This window comes from Takifugu flavidus, chromosome 20 (genome assembly GCF_003711565.1).
Source record: "Takifugu flavidus isolate HTHZ2018 chromosome 20, ASM371156v2, whole genome shotgun sequence".
In the NCBI taxonomy this organism is placed as follows: domain Eukaryota; kingdom Metazoa; phylum Chordata; class Actinopteri; order Tetraodontiformes; family Tetraodontidae; genus Takifugu; species Takifugu flavidus.
In genome coordinates this window covers 4,226,003-4,247,854 of record NC_079539.1, presented here as the reverse complement: position 1 = coordinate 4,247,854, position 21,852 = coordinate 4,226,003, and the positions used below count along the sequence as shown (strand labels likewise).

The window sequence follows — 21,852 nt, the reverse complement described above, 5'->3', positions numbered from 1 at the left end:
ATCTGTAGCGAGCTGCACAAGCAAAGATATTGTTGTGTTGATTTAATAGCGGTTTTGTCAACCCACAATGGCTGAAGTAGGAAAATAAATGGATTTGGTCGCTGATTTACTGTCAAAGCCATTTTCAAGACAGACTTTTCAAGAAAAGCTGGACATCGTTAAGCAAGGTCGGGCAACTCAGAAGCTAGCAAGCCTGTCGCAACCGGGAAAAGGACTTGTCTGCCACTTTCAGTCCGCTAACTACGAGCGGTACTCCGGGCTCACAGGCTCCGAGGAACGCTGCTAATTGTATTGCTGGGAGTGCTTGTTATTTGCCACTGATCGACATGGTGTTTGGAGCCACACTGGATTTGTAAACTTGGCTTGCCTAACCAAGGCAGCAACGAGGCATCAAAGCACTGCCGGACACTTACAAGCATCCATCCCCGTGTCTACTGCTTCTGTTGAACGGACATTCTCAGCCCTAAAGCGAATTAAAACTTATGCCAGAAATACGACAGGGCAGGCTCGACTTTCAGCATTAGCTTCGATGGCGATAGAAAAGGACTTCTTGATGGAACTGAAACGCACGGATAATCTGCACAACAGAGTAATTGAAATCTTCTTGAGGAAAGAAAGGAGGATGGATTTTGTGTACAAATAATCAGGATTTTTGGTGAGTAAAATCAAAAATCCTGATTATTATACTAAAATGTTGCTATATGCCTAAATAATTTAGCGTGTTGGGGAGGGTCAGTGTGGGGATTTCCCAGCATGCTTTGTGGCAGCGTGTCTGTGGGTTCAGGTTGGTGTTTGTGTTTGTTTGTTGTAAATGTTATCTTTTGCAACTTTCAATGTTAGTGTTCTATTTATTTAGTTCTGGTTGTTGATGTTTTTAATTACTGTTTTAATTACTGTTTGCACTTGCACACCATAAGACAGGTTATGTGTGTGATTGAAGACCTCCCTTCGTTCATTTATCTCCAGTTTCGTGTTTAATAAAGTGATGCTTATCTGCAGTCGAACTGCTGCATAAGCTGGCAGGAGTCTGTGTCCGAGTTCTTCTGCAACCTAAAACCCGAGCTTGCCACAATGATATTGCAGTTTTATCAGGTAATTTTGATGCATTTTTATGTGTGTCGCAGCTGTACCCGCAGTGGAAGGGTTGGAGCACTACTGAAGGCCCAGGTGTGAAATGCACGGCCGCCACTGGTTGGGGGGGATCGGATCTTTCGTTCTGCTGTTATTTTCGTGGGATTTTTGCATTAAAATGACTTTGACGTTTCTGTTTGGGCCGTTTTCATGGCAACCACGTGTGACTTGAACTCAGGTAACGCAGGTGCAATTAATCCAATCATCAAGGCTCCGCCCATTTAGGGACGCGTGAAACCTCTGACATTATGACCTTTGACATTTTCCCCTTTTATTCAGTTAATCAGGGGTGCACAAATCAGTTTCATTTTCATATTTCATTTCATTTTTTGTAGATAATTGTTAACAATCCTTGATTATTCTTTTTATTTTCTGAGAAGAAACTACTGTATATTGTAGTAGATTTTGAAGCTGTATGAAAAATTTCCACACATTGAAACAATGATGCAATTTTTCAATGGATATCATTTAATGTACAAAGCTCCTTTATCTTAATTTCAGGGACTTGAGCCCAACATCAACAGAAGAGCACCCAACCAACGTCAAAAAGTTGAAAATTGCTAATGCAGTGCTTTTTTTCCTTGTGAAAGAGGTAGTGTGTGGCACTCTCACAATTACAGCAAACTTCTCGCTGGAAACGGGTCATCAACTTCCTCAGAATAAATGTCTGTTTTGCTCTCGATAACATAGTGATTCAGCTACGTAATGACAGTTTCTGTGTTTGTGGTTGGGGATGCTGAAACGCCACTTATGATATTCCCGGGAAGAAAATGTCGAACCTACACAGGAAGCGTTTTGTTCCGTGTTTGCTGAAGCATCAGGACACGTCTGCTGGGATAATTAAAAGACTAACTGTGTACACATGAGCCTCAATTAGAAGAAAGGAGTCTAGTCTCCCATCACCAGGAGAAATAACCTAGAAAATAGCAAGATTTAGAACAAAATTAGCCATCTATGTACTTACAATCACTGACATCTGCCCGCTTTCATCGGCTGGTGGGTTTCAGTTCTGCATTTCTGTGTGTTTTACTCAAATAGCAGACCAGATATTATCTTCAGTGCATCATAAACACACTGCAGCCGATAAGCCAACAATACTCTGTGATAAAGTTGCCCCTGCCTAAGTAGCCCTGAACATTTCCTGGTTATGTCTAGACTCTTGCCACAGGTTGGGAGGTTTTAAGCAGAACAGTAATAAAACTGTTTCACTTTTGACTTGTCTAACTTTGGGGTGCTTTTGTTCTGAAACGTGTGTTCTGTGCGTCCCCGCTAAAATGCTACGTCACTCTTTACACAAAGTCAGATTTCCACATCCTGCATGGCTGCCTCGGTAAAACAGAGTAACCATTTCCTCCAGAACATCTGCTTGTCAAACCTCCACCCGAGTGAGCAAAGCAACAATAAATTAAACGTTAGCATTCCAAACTATCGTTCTGCTCTTCTGACCAACTGCCACGTGACAGCAGCTGCCTGCATCAGCTACATCTGTCCCTGCTCCCCCCGGCTCCCCCTCCATCGTTATGAGAGACGTAGTGAAGAAATCTTCATTATTCTACATGTTTTAGGCTGACGAAAAGCGAAGGGGCCAGAGGAAGGACGTCCTTCCTGCTCTGTATCTCGTGTCTGCTGACAGAAGCTGTTTTTTTAAGTGACGAACCCCTTAGAGTACAGATTACAAAATAGCTAAGAGCATTATTTCCCAAATCTTCCTCATATATATACTCTATTTTAGTCATTTGTTAATACTGAAATTGCAGTTACAGGTTGAGATGCATTTTTATGCACGATTACACTTTGTTCATCGATTCAAAATGTATCCATTTTGATATTTAACGGCCAAAAATTAAATGGATTTAATCAGAGACCTCAGTCATGCTACAGACAAATCAAGGGATTCACTGTCAAGATCTGGGTCTTGCAAAACCTCCCTAAAGGTTCTAATAGAACTTCCTGGTACCCTTATGATCAAAAGGAAAAAGGAAAGGGGACTCAAGAGATGGCACAAGCCCACAGTCAGCACTTGCACATTAAATTTTTTTTTAAATGATAAAATGCTGACAGAGACACTTTAATGGGAAATGGTCTTTTCAGATTATGACAGGAAGTCCAGAATCCAAACATCAGGCATTTAGGGCAGGAATCCTGGAAGCTCACAGCAGAACAGTTAGCAGCTTATCTGCGGTCCGTAATTGAGCATCTCTCTTCTCCCAAAGGCCTCTGCTGCTCTTTCAGAAGGCAAAACATGGATAAATCACAGGACAGCCATCCAACGTTGACGTGCCAGCCAGTCAATTCCACGCAAACTCCCATGAATCACAGTAAGAAAGCTGCAAAAGGTGTTCAAAATCCACCTCCTTAAAATGGAAAGCTCGTGTCGTAAGAAGCCCGGTGCCTTACCTAGCCTCTTGTTTCCTGAGAACGCTGGGAGGAAACTGCAAATACTTCATAAAAGTGGCAACCTAAGCGCATATTTGTGCCTCTCCAGCAGGCCATGACCACATATCCCCTTTGACTACCCCGGCCTCTGCTTGATAAAGGGGAAAGAACCGGGACAGGGCAGACCCCAGATTGACTCCGGAGGCCTCGGGGAAAACTTCTGACCGTGTTTATGTAAGTCAGCAGAAAATACTGGAGAGAAACAGCAGTTTCACAATCACCGACGGTAAAAGGGAGCCAGTCGCTCCCAAACCTCTGTGAATCACCTGATCAGACATGATTCCGTGGCCCGATCATGATCCTATTAAGCACAGAACACTTTTAAAACTCACACCCTGTCCCGAACCTTGTGTTTCTCCCTTCCTTCGGATTCAGTCCCCTCCTTTGAAGAGCAAAGCAGACTCAGCGAAAGCCTCCCAGATCACATGACAGGTCATTAGGTGCAACCGTTTATAGCTTCCTGAGCATTGTGCAAGGCTTCAGATCAGTTCTTTTGAAACGCTCGACAACTGCGAATGCAGATGTAGATGATTTGGATTTACATTTTGAACCGTTGCCTCGTGTTAAACACAAACCGTGTGTTCCTGTGACAGACAAGCCAACGCAGAAGTAAAGACCACTTCAATGTTGCCATCTTGTGGGCGAAAACTTTCACTTCAGATGCTCCAGACCTCTGGCATGTCCTGTTACTGATTAATGAAACATATCTCTCCTTTTTATTTCCAGTTAGTGTCCCAATGTTAGACAGCGACCCAGATGTACCATGGACATGTTGTGTCAAGATTGCCTCTTTCAATATTTGCTGTGCTTTGCAAGTGAATGCGCTCAAATCGTTGCACAATTCCGGAAATGCCATAGTTATCAAAGTGTCTCTAATTAGCACCAGTAGCTCGCCACACAAACCAGTATCAGATGGGTGGATAGCTCATCATTTGCACGGCTTAATATGCTTGTTGGAGATATTTTTGTGAAGGATTAAACATCCCAGGCAAGTGTCACAATTCCTACACCGTCGACTCTGATTTGGGAGTTTCCCGGTATTGAATTGACATTGCGGCAACTAAAAATCCATAATGTTGACTTTGATGACAAAAACATTGACAAGCTGCAGATTGGTAATAATTGACAGGGGGTTAGCTTAAAAGTACAAGAAAGGACTCACAAACAACTGCATTTGTCTCTTCCGAGGGTCACCATGAGGACTGAGGCCGCTCTCCAGCTGGGCTTCTGTGCCCTGTGTGTTATGCTAGCACTTCTGGGAGAAGGGATGTACGTATTCTGCGTTTAAGGGCAGCGTTCCATTGCAACGTCACGATTTACTGAGTTATATCGTGCCTTTATTCCAGGGGACGCGAACTTCCCGATCCCCCGGCAGTAAATTGTGTTTGGAGCCGCTGGGCCCCATGGAGTTCCTGCGATCCTTGCACCAACACCAGGGTAAGCCCACAAAACACTTTCAGAAAGTCCAAGTAGCAGTTTGAATATTTGGACTGCTCCACACGAGATCCTGTCATCATTAGCAGCCTGCTGAGCGGCTCCTGCTCTCATTTCTCCTCTATGAACGCATCCTGCCTCCCTGTCATATAACCTTGTGACCCGCAGAGACGCTCTCGGGGTGTGGAAGTCTTTGGCCAGTTTGCTGGAATTGCCTGCCAGGGTTCGGTGGGAGACCGAGAGTACTGTATAACAGTTGCTAAATGTAACCTACCGCCTCCCCGCGAGTGCTCTGACTCAGAGTTCCAATGCGAGTCAGGTAATTCATATCCTATTAAATCGCCTCCGTATGGCGCACTGCTACTTTGGGGCCTGATCCGTTACGCCTAAACTGCACACAGGCTCCTGCATCAAGTTGAGATTAAAGTGCAACGGCGACTACGACTGTGAGGACGGTTCTGATGAGGACTGTGAACCTTTGCGGAAAACTTGTCCTCCGACAGTCCTCGACACGAATGAGCAAGGCAGGACCGCAGGATACGGGTATGACAGATCACCTCAAGTGTTGGACTTTGGCTAGGCCTAACCCTAATTCCTAACCCTAACCCAGCACTGACGAGGAACATTTTAGTGTAAAATGCAGAGCAGAGATTGACCATCTGGACTGATTTCCACCAGGATCAACATTTTGGGTGCAGATCCTCGAATGAACCCCTTTAATAATGATTTCTTCAACGGAAGATGTGACAAAGTGAGGAACCCAAACACCTTGCAGTTCGACAGACTTCCCTGGAATATTGGTGTGCTCAACTATCAGGTGAGTCCCTCTCGTCTTTGGAATGAACCCCGGAAAATTCAATTGTGACCAGGAAGGCTTCAGGGAATGTGTCGTTTCAGACTCTGGTGGAAGAGACCGCCTCCAGGGAAATCTACGAAGACTCGTACAGCCTCCTGAGGGAGATGTTGAAGGAGATGAGCATCAAAGTCGATGCGGGACTTTCCTTTAAGTTCAAGTCCACGGAGCCCTCCATGTCGAATAACTCCCTGAAACTGGATGCCAGCCTGGAATATGAGAAGAAAACAATGATAAAAGACGTGTCCGAGTTGACCAACATTAAGGTACGCGAGACAGGCCGCACACTGCTGCTGTAGATGAGCATCCTGACTAACGCTATCTGTCTCACTCAGAATAAGAGTTTCATGCGCGTGAAGGGCAGACTACAACTGAGCACCTACAGGATGCGCTCCCATCAACTCCAGGTAGCCGATGAATTTGTGGCGCACGTTAAATCTTTGCCTCTTGAGTATGAAAAGGGAATCTACTACGCCTTTCTGGAGGACTATGGAACCCACTACACCAAAAATGGCAAATCCGGTGGTGAATATGAGCTGGTCTATGTCCTCAACCAAGACACCATCAAGGCCAAAAGTAAAGCGCACCCCTGTTTGAAACGCACTTTTAGCCGCGTTCGATTTATTTCCCACTGACGTTTTAATTCTGACATCATAATTCTGCAGATCTGACAGAGAGGAAGATACAAGAATGCCTCAAAATCGGCATCGAAGCCGAATTTGCCACCACATCGTTCCAGGACGGAAAGGCACACGCCAAATTAAACAAGTGCGACGATGTGACCACAAAAAGCCAAGGTTGGTTTTCTCCCCTTCCCGTCAGACTCGGGAATTCTTGCTCGCAACGACATCGTTTCCCGAAAACGAACGTTGGCGTCGTGATCTCTCAAGTGTGGAAAGCTGTTCAAAGGGGCTCCTCTGTCGCCACGCAGGTGACGTTGAGGGAAAAGCGGTGGTGGACAACGTGATGACATCAGTCAAAGGGGGCAGTCTGGAAAGTGCAGTGACCATGAGGGCAAAACTGAATAAGGAAGGGGTGATGGACATTGCTACGTATCAGAACTGGGCACGCACCATCGCTAGCGCTCCGGCATTGATAAACAGTGAGGTAGGAACACCCGAGATGTGACAAGCCTCTATTTTATTATTATTTTTTTTAATTAAAACTTATTTCAATGAGCTACCCGCAGAATTGCTATAGCACAGCGTTAGCTTTGTGGTCAATAACAAGCAATTTCCCGAAGCTGAAAATCTCATGCGATTCCTGACAGCCTGAGCCCATCTACATGTTAATTCCAACCGACATCCCGGGCGCAAACTCCAGGATAGCCAACCTGAAACAGGCTACGGCGGACTACGTGGCCGAGTACAACGTGTGCAAGTGCAGGCCGTGTCACAACGGAGGGACCCTTGCTCTCCTGGATGGAAAGTGCATCTGCATGTGTAGCAACCTGTTTGAAGGCCTGGGGTGTCAGAACTTCAAGGGGGATAAAGCAAGGGTGCCGGGTAAGTACCGGGAGCCAGTGGAGGGAGATACCGGTGTGATCGATGTCCCGACTTTTGACTTGCTCGGATCTGAACTGCACGATCTCTAATGTTCTGCAGCTGCAAGACCTGCTGTCACCCAGGAAGGTAACTGGTCATGCTGGTCCAGCTGGTCCAACTGTCAAGGACAGAAGCGCAGCAGGACACGCTACTGTAACACGGAGGGGGTCATCGGAGCGGAGTGCAGGGGGGAAATCAGAAGTGAAGAATACTGCTGAACAGTCCACATTGATTTCTTTTTAAATTCCAAAATGTCTCTCAGACACATGAAAGTTGAAGGAACTTAAATCTGCAGGAAAGGCTGAGAAAAACAGAGCCACCCTCTGGTCGGTAGGGGGTAATACAAGTTAGAAAACAGAGTTCATTTAATAGCAAATTGTTATTTTAAGTCTCTCAGTTCTACACTTTTGCATTGACATGAATGTAAATAAACTTCCAGCCCCTCAAACATGCAGTTTTGTGGTGTTCACATCGCATCGATTGTCTAAAATGAGCTCTGTTGACCTGAATCTGCCTAAAATGTTTAGTTTAAAAGCATTTATGTCACAAAGCGATGAAATGACCTGCCTTTGTCAATACATGCGAGAGCGCCGCTTTCATCTGCGGCATTCCGTGTGGAATAATTTTGCTTTTAAGAGCACGACACATTCCGGCTGACAACGCAAATGAAAACCAGATGAGGCGAAGCAGGCTGGAGAGAAAACGGAGATGATAAATGATCATGAAGGCAAAACATTAAACAGTGTCTAGATTCTATGATTCCAGTTGTCAGAGGACATTCTGGATGGTGTATACATCACTCATTCATCAATAATGGCTCACAAGCTCAGTTGCTAATGGGCTTAAATGCTTCTAAATGCATATTTGTGTTATTACTTGATACTTTTGGTGGATTTGCTTGAAACGCGGCTGCTCCCTTTTCCCCTTCAATAGCAAAACCTGAAAGATTAAATGTCTGTGCTCGGTGGGGGTGGATGAATGTAAACTTGAGGGGTAACCGCTGGGGTTGGTGCCCCCCGGGCTTCTAAGATGTCAGCATAATAGAGTAAAACTCTGGGACCTTATTGAGCTCCAGGGAGACCCCATTGACTCCAGACAGCAACCCAGGCTCAGGCCATTCTCTTAGCCCAAAATCTTTTGTTGCACCTCTAACTGAACCATTTGGGGAAAAATAATGAACCCCGCTCTGTCGATGGACTCTTGGGCTAATATTTACTCGCGTGAGCGTGTGGAGCTTTACCGGGGATGGAATGAGTGGAATTAAGGAGCAGAAAATGTTCCATTTTTGCTCACGTTGACGGCAGAAGCTCTCTTGCTTGTGACTTATTTTTGATATTTGTTCCCAAAACTAATTTCTTTTAGGCTTTTCAGTCAAAAGATGAATTGGCCATTCCTGTAAATAAACATCACAGAAATATATTCAAACATCATTTCAGCAGAAACACCTTCAGTCGTTCAGTTAATGCTAAAAAGCCAATTTCTCATCTCTGCTTTTCCTGCTGCCAAAAAAGGTGAATATTTCTGACCAAATCAATGAAAGTGAGTGAAAGGAGCTCTGTCATTCTTATATGCCTGGACACAATTGGACCCCCCCCCCCGCAGGGTCACTAAAGGCATTGAGGGTTTAGAGGGCTGCCACGGCAGATTACTTCACACAGCTGTCTCCGCACCGTGCAAATGAAGTTACGGCCCCTCAGCGGCTGTGTTTTTGTGTTCCTGACTCCCCCCTCGGTGTTTTTCTCACCTTTAAAAACTTTCCATCTGCATTCTGCTCCCACACAGTTGGGGGAGGGGGGGTCCGTGAGAGTGAAGCCAAGCAAAACACAGATAAGGAAGGAATCGATCAGCTCGGTTGATGAAATGCCCCATTTTTTGCCTCATTATTCAGCTTTAATTCTCTTCTGTGACGCTCATCCCAGCAAGGCCGCTTCCCTATGCCGGACCCCCTCCCCCACCGGGCCTCCATCATAAATCAACCCCTCCTCCACTTTTCCCACCTCTCTGAAAAGACCCGGGTGCTGCAGTCCACAGGTCCACCTCCGATTATTGTGGGTCACTGGGGTTTGTTCCCTTCACGCTTCTTTCAGTTTTTCTTCGATTTATTGACAATCACAATGCAAATGCAGCCCAGTTTGGGCTGAAACAGCTCAAAGTGGGGAAACAAACAAACATTAAGCTCTGCCAGCCTCAGCAAAGCTGTGTTCTGGAGCCATTAATCTAATTTTAATGGAATTCCTTATAATCGCAGGAAAGTTTTTAAGTCTTTGGGATTACTTCTTAAAAGTCCTCTCGGTGCTGAACAACGTTTGATAATAAATGATAAACCAGCTCATTAGATGTCAGCGGAGTGCACTTGTTTTTTCGCAGTGACATCATCACATCTGGTGTTGATGAGGATGCAGGACACAACGTTTTGACATATTTCAGAAACTCCAGGCTGTGTTTTTCCTCAGCTTCACAGCAGGTTTGCGTGAGCCCAACTGGTGCAGGACTAAGCTAGAATCTGCTTTTCACTTGCGGGTGGGGGGGCCGGATTGTGTTGCAACTTTGAAAATACAAAAAATTCCGCTTTGACCTCGCTTCGTCATTTTTTTTGCGGTGGCGCTAAACCCGGCTGCCAACTCACTGAAACGTGCGCTGCTTTCACGTTCGCTGCGTGGCCCCCGAGGCACTGCGGCGGCGCAGGCATTTCTGTGGGCATCACACACACACACCGGTGATCGAAACGGTTAACGGCGATTCCACGCTGGGCCGCCTGTTTTTCCTTAATGTAACCAGGAAAGAATGAAGGCCTCGAGGCGGGGGGGTGGAGGGAGGCCGGCCGAGCATCTGTCTGAGTTATAACGAGGCAAATTTAATGATGTTCTGGTCCCTTTCTCCAAAAGCCTCAGTAGACTCCTCTGTTACTGTGTGTTTGTGTGTGTGTGTGTGTGTGTGTGTGTGGAAGGGGGGTGGGGGGGTAACATTCCCATTTTCCAATGGTGCCAAAAGTTAATTGAAAACATTTCAGGGCAAAGTATGGTCTGGGGCCCCTCATATCGCTCTCCTCCTTTCATTATCCTCAACAATAATAATAAAGGCATTACAATTATTAGTAGCGGGAAGAGGAGGCTGGACTCAAAGAGACAGTGGGGGAGCCTGGAAACGGATCTTGGAAACTATCACCGCAGATTCAGAAGACCACCAAACAAGTAAATGTTGCTGAGATGGAGCCTCATCAAGAGTTTGTTCAGGCAACGTGACCAAATTCTCCCCTCTGCTTTCCATCAAGGCCCCCTCCCGATGCTCCAGCCCTGGCTGAAAAGGATGGATGGAAGAAAAGGAGGAATGAAGTGCCCCCGCATTGTGCTGCCGCGCCATTGTGTATTTTGTATCTCCATAATAGAGGTGCCACTCGACTTCTCTTCCCCTCAATGGGCTGGAGGGCCCATCCCTGGTGCTGCAAAAGCAACATGGCTGCCATCGCCAGTTTGGAGAGCCGTCACCCTCACTGACAGGGGCTTTGATGAGGCGCCGACTCCCCCGAAACGCACAACACAGGCGTGTAACCAGTCACTATCGTTGGTAATTACAACTGCCTTCTAAACTGAAACTTATTTCTCTTTTTTAAATACAACAAAATAACCGTAAAGGTCCAGCAAAGAATCCAAAACCATGTTTAAGATAATTCTAAGAAAGCCGGTGCGAGTTGTTCGGCATGCCTACGGTGGCCTGGAGCTGACGTGTTTGGGTTGAGAACAGCTATTAATCTCTTTTCAATCTGCCTTCTAACCACAAAAATGTCACATATTTACCCTTTATTAGCATCTCTGTGCTACCGCAGAGCTAGTGTTGGTAAGATAGAGTCACACTAATATCCAAATGGATCCTTTAAAAGTCCAATTTATTGTAAATACACTGTACAGCACACCCTTTCTTATGGGTTTAAACATATTGCTGTGGTTACCATCTACTTGGGCTTTTATTGATGGGTGTGGCCTGAAAAACACCCCTAAAGAAAACTGTTGTACTTCCACATCATGCAACACATAATCAAACAGTACACACACATAATCTCCCTCTGCGGGCCCCATAAAATAAGCCAAATATTCACACAGTGCAAAACAAAGTTTAGAAATCTGTATAAAGTGGCCTTTCAGGCTTAATTATTTTTTCAAAAGCTGAAACATAATCGGAACTTCAGCGCCTCCACACTAGTGAACAGACCGAGAATAGTGTAAGAATCTGCACCACAATGACAGCAACACAACTCCAGAGGCCGTGTTGACTCACGCAACGCGCCGTGCGTTTCAGATTAATCTGCTGGAAAACAACACAGTGGCCGCTATGACACTAAACCCAAGGTGAGAAGGTCTGGAGCCACTGGAGTTCTCTGCGTATTCCTCCTGCTCCACGTAATCATCCTCAGAATCCTCCTCAGCGTCCGAAAAGCCGCTCCCCGCAAACCCGTCGATGGGGTTGGAGCAGAAAGTCTTCATGCTGGCTTTTATATACTCGCAGATGTTCCTCTCCGCGCCGTCGCACACGCATGTGTCCAGCTGCTGCGCCTTCGGGATGGAGCGCATGTCGGCGATCACCCTGCGGCACTCCTCCGTGCACCTCTCCCCTCCGAAAAGTTTCCTGCAGTGGAACAAATAATCCTTCATGGAGGAGCTGCAGGAGGGATCCGTCTCGCACTGCAGGCGGGCCTCCGTGCAGCCCATGGTGCGGGTTCGCGGCAGGCACGGTTCGATGGCTTGCTTCGCGCTCCTGCAGACGGGATCCAGGGCGCAGTCGCAGTCCTCCAGAGCAGGGCCGCTCTGGGTTCGGTTGAGCTGGATCAGAGAGGATATGCAGTGGCTTGGACACTTCTTATGCTCCCCGCTGATGACAGCGGCGCAGGCGTACAGATACTGGTCGTACGCGTAATGACACTCCGGGTCTCCGTGGCACTTCAGGATGGCTTTCCAACAGACCAGACGGCGGCTGTGGTTGGGTGATCCGACACAGAAGCCGGGAAGCAGGATCAGTACGGTGCAAATCCAAACCGCCGCCCGCTCCATCAATCTGGCACAGATTGAAATTCTCAAGATTCGATCGGAAAAATGTCGGACCTCAGCAAAACCAGGTTATTCCCAGACGGTTTCATGGTTTTGGAGATGGTTAGTGAAGCGCCAGAGCGTGCAGGACCTTTCTGGCGTTGTCTGCGCGACATGTTAGGATTTCAAGAGTATCTCCAACTCTTCAGTAAGTCCCAGCTGGACTTTGAGAGCTCCAGATTTGCAGAACAAACACGGAACCGGTCAAGTGTTGATAGTTCCAAAACGTCAACCGTAAAACGCTTTTCCGGGGCTGGATTCAAAGAAGAAAAGTAAGTCAAAACTTCCAGTTTGCATCCACTCTGATGTGCATCAGCTTTATGATGGGACCATGCAGAGGTGGGCGGGTTCGGCTGCTAATAAAGCTGCGTCCTATTGGTCTGAGCTGGCGTGGTTCTGACGTCACGGCGCGGTGACGTAACGATAGATAGATAGATAGATAGATAGATAGATAGATAGAGATAGATAGATAGATAGATAGATAGATAGATAGATAGATAGATAGATAGATAGATAGATAGATATTTCATTTAAAACAGGTTATTTATATTTACCATAGGCGCAAAGAATCGATTTTCAGGGGAATAACAACTAAACATTTGGTGTTTTCACACAATCTGTGGTGATAAATCGAAATGAGGCGGCACTTTACCTTTTGGTACATGAACTACTTCCTAACAATAACATCACAAGTGTGTGAACAGGAACCGACTCCAAGACATCCCATATAGTCAGCCGTGAAGGAGTGTGACATACAAGAGGAGGAGGAGGAGGAGTAGAAGGAGGAGGAGGATGAAGCTGCTTCCGTTTCTATTAATTTGGCAATGATGCTCCCAAAAAACTGAAAAAGTTTATAATGGATGTTAAAAAGTCAAGAAAACAAAGAAAGGGGATTTTTAGAGGGTGGAAATGTAACTGAGAGGTTATGAAATGTATTCCGTCATGTTTAATTGGTCAAATGACGTTATTGCCTATAAATATGTCACATTATCGCCGCCAACTGGATGGAATGCGCATTACTGATAGTGAACCAACATATGTATAATATATATAACATATCAACATATTAAATCAGCATTTGCAGTTTAGATTGTCCCCACCACACAATCATGGTTGCAACACATCCTGTTACTGGTATAAACTCAAACCTCAGCATGTTGTCTCATACAAATGAAGAATAAAACAGTCCATACACTCATATCTGTCAGTTGAAACCAGTTTAGATTCATATTTAAGGCTCTAAAGACTCTCCAGCCAGTTCAGACAAATACAGCACGAGTAAGAGGAATATGCAGCAGATCACATTTCTTCCACGCCTGATTCTTTGTGCTGTCGCAATCCAGAAATAGTCCTAACTTTTCACCAAAGCCCTCGGCAGCCTTACCCGATCTAATTGATTTCCCCATGTCTGCATGGACGTCAGTGGCGCCCGGGTGGCTGCGAATGTACCAGATCTCTTCCAGCACCTTTTGCCTCCTTCTGTGGATCCAACCCCCCTGCACAAACCCTCCCAGGTCATTGTATTCTCATGAAAATCATGCTAACTCATCCAGTTTTCACATCTGACAGACATATTCATGTCTTTCCACAGCTGCACCCCCCCAACAGAATCTGCAAAGGTCGAACAGTTCACTGAACTGCATGTCCTCCTGTGCTTCTGAGGTCAGCAACGTTTGTGCATTACTATGACACATCATGACCAAAGGGCGGCGATGCCACCAATTAAAAAAGCTCCCCACATGACATCCAAGCCCCGCTCAGACCAGACGGGCGTTTGTTTTCCTGGAGGAGTGTTTTTTACTAGCAGCAATGACCACCCAGCCCCCGAGAGCTAATAATGCTAAAACAATAAAGCGTCGAGCCAGTGAACACTCAGTCCCTTTTGCGTTCTGGGAGCGAAGGGAACCTCTAAATCTCTGGTCCCAGCGGAGATCCTGACTGAACTTCGACGGTCATGAGGAAAGACAGACTCAGGCATGTTAAGTACCTCTATGGTCCAATTTTAAAACCACGAAGAGAGCCTGGAATTGCAGCGGCAGCTGCCAAGAGAAATGGATTTGATTTTCATTACTTCAGTTTTCTCTGGAGCCTTCCTTTATTTCTGTAGAAACTCCACCCGCATCATCTTAAAACTACATATTTACTGTGCTTTTCTTGTAATTATATTGATCTATTTGCTCTTAGGAAATGATCATTTTCCCTCTGTTTTTTACAGATTAAACAAACCTATAATAAATAAGAGTTGCCTGAGCAACTGTACTGTTTAGGTGAATCTGAAGATGATGTTCAGAGGAACTTTGCCTCTCAGATATCCTTCGGATGTCCGGCGGGACGCTCTTCATGTTACTGTGATAACCCTGTGAGAAAATGGCTTTGTAGTATATCAGAGCTTTACTTACTTCAGTTAGCAGTGAGATCTAGGTAAACATTGTAGCGGGTCCCCCTCCATGTGTCCTAGCATGTTGCCTTTACCATGTTCCTACAGTAGCCCAGACGTGATCGATTCAGCAGCAGATCCCTGAGTAAATTCAAAACAACAAACATCTGGACTGGAGATTTGACTGAAATGATCCTGGAAACATCTGCTTTGTTCTGCTGAAGGTCCTGGGCTGGTTGAGGACAGCTATTGTGTGTTCTGGCTGTGCTGGATCCTACATGTTGAATATTAACATTCGCCTTGGCTGGAGTCCACGTCTGGCTTCTCTACTCTTACATTTTTATTACAACAAAAAGAACTGGCCCCAACATAGGGGAAAATCCCACAATTCACAACAGACTCAATATATCTGGAAAACACATGTAGACACCCAACTGTCCTGGTTCTAGTCAAAGATAGGAGGTCGTCCCTGCAGTACGTCAAACCGAAGACTCTGCAGATGTCAGTTGACCTGTTGGATGGGTGAAACATCAGCTGGGAGTTCTTTGGGACGTACAGTGAAGTAGTATTTGGATTAGGCGTTAGCACGGTCAGGGTGGTCCGAGCTACAGCGTTTACACTAATGTTAAACAGGGGCTGTCACTGCGCTGAGACAAACCATGCTGACTGGCTCGAAAATGGAAGCCAGTGGGTGAAATCATGATGGCTGATGGGAAGATTTTCAGTACTTAAACCAAAAACCCCAACCCCAAAGACGACGACGCCAGGAGGATTTTTGACCTACTCAAACAATTAGGTCCAAGAAGACGCCTCCGTTGCGCAAAAGCAAAAGCAACTGTGTGCAAAAGCAACCTCAGAAAGGTTTCCATTCAATCTGGACATTTATAGAGCGACCAACACCACAGTAGCAAGCAAAACAATGTTCCTGGGTTCTGCTTTGCCTGCAGAATCTAAATATTGACTCGGTAACTTGTAATTATGTACAGTCTGAACAAAATGGGCATAAACAAGCAGGCCTGTGATGTGTTAGCATGTGTGCCTCTCGTGGGCGCTGAGTGCTGACGCCGACAACAAACACGTAAAAAAAATCCCAAACGGTTCAGGTTTCAGTCCTTCGGAGACATTCTGGAGCTCAGTCGCCACTTTAATTCAACATCTGCCATCAGTTTAGCTACTGGACTGTGATTGAACCACGCCGAGGCTTTAAAAATGTGTGTGAGAACTTGTAAACTCACACATCATCTCAGTGTTTGTGCTTTTGACAATTTAGCAAGTGACGTTTGCCGCAACAAAACGGCTCAAATCTATAGATATTTCATTTTAAGCTTCAATAACAAAAATAAAGACGCATATTTTACATTCTGATTACAGCAGTGCTGTAAGCAATGCTAACAATAATAGAAATAACCTATACACTTGTTAAGAATGTTGTTCATTTTTAAACGCTCCCTCTAGTGGCCAAACATGGACCTGCAGATTTTCAGTGCATCATTATTTCTATAGATCATATGCAAATATTCTATGATGTTTAAGACCCGATGCAAGTGTTTATTTTGTTTTTTTTTTATTTTAAAAAAGAGATTATTTTTAGTTGCACTTGTCTTGTGAAGAGTGAGGCAGATTTGCCAGGTCGGCTGAGGTTCCTGAAGGCATCATCAGTGCAGCTGAAGGAGAGTGAAGGACACCTGAACACTCCTAAGTCCTCCATCGTGCCGTCGCATCTGTGAAAGGATAAAAGATTCAAATCACCTTTTAAAAAAACAAACACGTTTATTAAATCGTTGGCCGCCGTGATCATGTGAATACCTCATTTGTTGTGCTTTTTAAAGATGGAGAGATATTCCTTCACATCATCTGGCGACCCCAGGACAACGGGAACCCGCTGGTGAATGGAGGTGGGCTGGACGTCCAGCACATTCCCGGAGCCCGTGGTGGCCATGCCTCCCGCCTGCTCCATGATGAAGGCCATGGGGTTGCACTCGTACAGCAGCCTCAGCTGACAGGGACGGAGGGGGAATCCGATTTATTGGCAGCCAAATCACCTCTTTGGGTGGACGAGTAGAGGAAAGCTCACCTTGCCCTTGGGGCTCTTGACGTTAGCGGGGTATAAAAAGATGCCACCGTACACCAAAGTACGGTGGACGTCGGCCACCATGGAGCCCACATACCGACTGCCGTATGGAGCGGAGCCGTCCTGGAAACACCGAATATCCGTCAATATAGGTTCTGACCTCAGCGACCATTGAAGGCCAACGTTCACAATTCCTTACCTCGGGATATTTCTTCTTCTGCACGTATTCGGTCACGTCGGGGTAGAAATGCTGCGCGTATCCTTCGTTCAGACTGTAGATTTTCCCCTTTTTCTTGATCTTCACGTCTCGATCCACCAGGATGAACTCGCCGATGGCCTGGAAAACGCCAAGATCCGTTTAAAAGAATGCCGCCAAGCACTGACCGCAAATCAGAAACAGATCCCTACAGGGTCGAGCATGAAGCAGTTGACTCCTTGACCGGTGGAGAGGACCAACATGGTGGCGCTGCCGTACAGAGCGTAGCCGGCCGCCACCAGGTTTCTTCCCGGCTGCAGCGCATCCTCCTCACGAGGTTCATCATCTGTGGTCTGTAGAGCCAAAGGTGTTATCGATGGAGACCCTTGGGGAGAAGAACAAACCCACCAAGATCTACCTTCTTGTAGATGGCAAAAATGGTTCCGATCGAGACGAGGCAGTCAATGTTGGAGGAGCCGTCCAGAGGATCAAAGCACACGATGTATTTTCCCTGTCAGATCAAAGCCAGTCACACCGTCAGCGCCAGTTTGAAACCACCACAACGCTGCGTACAGTGCAACAAGCTGACGCGCACCCTCTTATCAGGCTCCACGATGATGGCCTTCTCATCCTCCTCTGACACCAGCACGCAGGAGGTGAAGGAGGATTTGATCATGTTGATGACCATGTCGTTGGACAGGACGTCCAGCTTCTTCACCTGGTCGCCCGTCACGTTGGTGCTCCCGGCAATGCCGTATCTCCCAGGAGAGAGAAGAGGAGCAAAGATTACAACACTTCTCAAGCTAATAGCGTTCTTGACCTCTGACCCAGAGTTATTGGATGGGGCTCGCTCACATTGGGAGCCGAATCATTGAGTCTCAGCTAAAACCCACACATCAACATTTAAAAGCCCTTCAAACTGTAAGAAGGTGACTATAAAAGAGAAAGAAGTGTCTCACAGGTTAGCGATGCCAGCCTTCCTGACAGCAGTGGAGATGGCTTTCACCGCCGTGCAGATGGAGTTCAGCAGATTGGTCAGCTCTCCGGTGCCGTGGGCCTTCCTGCCCTCCTCCAGGACAAACCTGGTGAGGGTCAGGACGTTGGTGTCGAAGGCCGCTGTGTCAGACATCTTCCTGCCAGGCGTGGGACCGGGAGCTGGAGCCTCGAGTGGAACCGACCAGCGTCTCCCTGGAGTTAAAAAGTGATCTCTAGGACGGAGATAGGAGCCGGGGCGAGGGGGGTGTGCAGCTCTCCCAACCAATCAAAACAGCTCCTGCGGGGTTGACTCGAGAGAGCAAAGGTCAGAGATAGCGGGTTACTTTTTGCCTTCTTTAGATTGCTCGGTGCTTTGGGGCCGAAGCACGCTTCGCAGACACACAGTAAACAACACACACAGAAACTCTGCTGCACAACGTTTCACTGCAACGTCAGAGGCTGCAGGAAGGAGACAAAGATCCCCCAGCTCCTCTCGTGAGGATGAAGAGTTACAACTGAACGCGTCCCTTCCAGACAACAGAGTAAATAGAGGAGGCCGACCCCACTGCCCTGATTAGTTTATGGGGTTAACGTCACATCTCTGCAGATCACGTGAGAGGTCAGAGGCAGCGCTTTGATCGTGTACCAGTAACTAAAGTTTGTACTTTGCACTTTCCAGACACGATAATAATCACCCGAGGTCGTGCACAATGGTTAATGACACACTACTGTTGCAAAGGTCAGTTGCACAGACATCCGTGTGCTGAAAAGCAGGCGAGATAATTTGGTTCCACTAGGTTAATTAAAGTAGCGCAGCAACGATCAGCTGATTAATTAATCAAGGCATTTGGAAGTATAATTAATCATCAACCGTGAGGATAATCAGCACATGATTTAATTAACTGCAAATTATTTGTGTGCTATTTTTCTTTAATGCTACCTCCCAGCAAACATTTGGAACAAAAGCCTCGTTTACAGACAAAAACAGCCAAACGCCGATGAAGGTTCATGCAACTGCGGTCACAGAAGTTTTAAAAAAAAAAAAAAAAAATCAATTCAACAAAACTATTCTTGTGTTTTTTAATGTCTGTTTTCCAAATTGTTAGTCTGTTAAAAGAATGGTGCAATTGCGTCATATGGCCACACGGTGTCACTGTTATTTACCTTTGGATGGAAAAAGTTTGGGCAAAGTGCTCTTCTTTACGTTTCATAGCAACAGATAAAACAGTCAAATAATCGCTACAGAAGGTGAATAAACGTATAAATAATTTAAACAAGTAAAAAGGAATATAACACCGCTACTGAAGCCACGTGTTTAGAGCTTTTCTCTGAACATGCATCGTGAGAATTACCACATCATTTTCCAGGCAGTAGACTGAAATTTTCTTGCATTTTTCCTGTAAATTTCAAATATATAATGTTCCTGCTGGTACAACAGACAATGATGGTGTAGCTGTTGCTGTTAATAGTGCCTAATTGTTGTTCTAATAATGCTTTATTCCAATAATGACACAAAGATAAAGCTAACCTTGGAGACCAGAACTGCTGCTCTTAGTGTTTAAAGATTTCCTGGTTGTCACAAGAGAGGAGGAAGATGTCAGATCCCTCCTCTTCCCTTCACAGAAGATCACTGGAAAACATCTGGATCTGGCTCATAACAAGTAGCGCAAGTAGATGCTTCTCCATGAGCTGATCTGCCCTTTTAATCAGTTTCATCTAATATGTGTCTGCTGGGTCTTTAATGAGCTCTGATGTTGGTTAGCATGGATTATTTATTTATTTATTTTAATCATAAAAGTTTTGTTGACCTAACCTATAGCAGTACACCGCACCGCCGCCAGAGGGCATCAGTGGACCACACTGCAGACGATAGGCGCCCCCTCCCTGTGCCGCAGGAGTCACGTGATCCTCAAAGCAGAAGGTCAGACAAATCAGTCAGACAGCTGATGAGGAATTCCAAGAACAGATGTCAAATGCAATCCTTGATAAGATGATTGATGACAAAACAACACTGACATTCACATCAAACATGGTGCGTTTGGGTGCGGAAATAAAACGCTCCTCACTGACCATATGCTCCAAACCTACGCCATATCCGTCTAAATTTGAAAAGACAGAGCAGCGGTTAAAAGAAAACATCCTTCCCTTCATCAAAGAGTGATTCATTTACACTTCACTGAACTGTTCCTTTATCTAAACTAGTAGACGGCCGATGAGCCGCCGATTAGCCAAACACATCGATTAGATGCCGTCTTTTTAAAATCAGAATTCCGGATTACGCTTCCATTTCCAGGCCTGAATCTACCTGATCATCCATCAGTGACATCCAGCCCTTTCCGTTGAGCTCAATAGAACGTGTGTAAGCTCCATGGCCGAGGACGCCACGGGCAGGAATATAATATCGATATAAACAATTATTCAGCTCCCAGGCAATTCCCCAGTTCCAACAATGACATTTTAATCGCTGCTGGCATTTGAATTCTCGCCCCGTCTGAACGACTCTGGCATGTGATCGGCTCTGATTGCCAGATTGGTTTATTTTGAGGATAAAAACCAGCTAAAACGCTGACAATAATCGGGCTTCTTCACGTGTGTGCAGCAGCTTGACCTGTAAATAAAAGCTCTTCGGTGTGCACGTGCGTGCGTGCGCGCGCCCACCGCTGTCCCTCAAAGCCCACATTACGAGGTCAGCTTTATGACCCTCGAGGCGGTGGGCGAATAAACCCCATTTTCGTACAAGTGCTGCTCGAGTTTCGACTTTATTACGCCGTCCGCGGTTACCTTGTAAGCTCCTGTTAGGGACACCTGAGGCAAAATGGTATCAGATGAGGCCGAGACGGAGAAACGTGCTCGGAATAAACACGACAGATTCGATATGTGGATGTTAGTACCCAGGAAGGGAACGAGAGGTGTGTATTTCCATGGGAAATGGGGATTAAATCCAAAACGTATACATCTATCTATCGATCTGATTCATCCTCAGCAGAGGGCCGCATTTGAATAATTGATCAGTTTGGAGGGGGGCGGGGGGGTGGGGGGGGTACACCCTGGAAATGCTCATCGCAGGGGCAACATCACATATCTCAAATCTGAAGTGGCCCCGAAGGGACTCGAACCTAAAACCTTCCCTGCAGCGAGGCTAACTGGACCGCCCCGCCGCTAGTCTCCCAACTCAATAAACGTAAAAATGTGCAGCCCCTACTGGCCAAACATGGAATTACAGCCAGCAGCTGGAAACAGCCTGGACCGATCTAAAATCACGTGGGCGCGGCGTGACGCGTCCAAGGAAAACACGACGGCGCGTGCTTCATTATCGAGATATTTGCGGACACGAGAGCAATTATAGGCGGAGATGAACAATTATCCATGTTGGGTCGCCGTAGCAGCGGCTGACAACAGGCTGTATTCAGTCAGTCACCTGAATGGACGCAGATGTTGGCCGCGGCCTCGGACGGAGCTCCTCGCCTCCTCTGGATGCTCGTCAGCGGTGGGAAAGCCTGTCGGCAGAGTGTCGGCGGTGGACTGTGAAGGTTGGGTAAACGTGGGGATTAGTTGAAAGTGCTGTTTGAAGTGCGCTTTGCACCGTTTTCCGCCTGAGTGTCCCTGCTTTTATATTTGCTCGGCGTTCGGTTGCCGCCGTACAACAAACGCGGCTCTGCTGATACCGGCAGAGAATGTTTGGGTTTTTCTTGTGTGTGCGAGCCTTTTACTTCGACCTCTTCACTTCTTACGAGCGGCAATGTTGATGGATTGGATG

At 46.3% G+C, this 21,852-nt stretch overlaps 3 protein-coding genes across 3 annotated transcripts; 1 reads left to right on the top strand and 2 right to left on the bottom strand.

The window, feature by feature from the left end:
- Window positions 1–4,679: 4,679 nt before the first annotated feature.
- c9 (complement component 9) lies at window positions 4,680–7,846 on the top strand. Its single transcript, XM_057018538.1, has 11 exons — window positions 4,680–4,836; window positions 4,914–5,004; window positions 5,170–5,320; window positions 5,403–5,544; window positions 5,680–5,818; window positions 5,899–6,120; window positions 6,190–6,430; window positions 6,520–6,651; window positions 6,786–6,961; window positions 7,125–7,359; window positions 7,459–7,846. Exons 1-11 carry the CDS (start codon window positions 4,763–4,765, stop codon window positions 7,614–7,616), a joined length of 1,761 nt encoding a protein of 586 aa, XP_056874518.1. The 5' UTR covers window positions 4,680–4,762; the 3' UTR covers window positions 7,617–7,846.
- A 3,418-nt stretch (window positions 7,847–11,264) lies between these two features.
- gas1b (growth arrest-specific 1b) lies at window positions 11,265–12,826 on the bottom strand. Its single transcript, XM_057018547.1, has one exon. It carries the CDS (start codon window positions 12,438–12,440, stop codon window positions 11,688–11,690), a length of 753 nt encoding a protein of 250 aa, XP_056874527.1. The 5' UTR covers window positions 12,441–12,826; the 3' UTR covers window positions 11,265–11,687.
- A 3,574-nt stretch (window positions 12,827–16,400) lies between these two features.
- Window positions 16,401–21,531, bottom strand: LOC130517010 (fructose-1,6-bisphosphatase 1-like). Its single transcript, XM_057018544.1, has 9 exons — window positions 21,514–21,531; window positions 18,080–18,308; window positions 17,716–17,878; window positions 17,539–17,631; window positions 17,333–17,473; window positions 17,124–17,261; window positions 16,928–17,047; window positions 16,660–16,849; window positions 16,401–16,574 (listed from the first exon to the last, which is right to left on the bottom strand). The coding sequence occupies exons 2-8, from the start codon at window positions 18,247–18,249 to the stop codon at window positions 16,661–16,663; spliced, it is 1,014 nt and encodes a 337-aa protein (XP_056874524.1). The 5' UTR covers window positions 18,250–18,308; window positions 21,514–21,531; the 3' UTR covers window positions 16,401–16,574; window position 16,660.
- Between the last annotated feature and the right edge of the window lie 321 nt (window positions 21,532–21,852).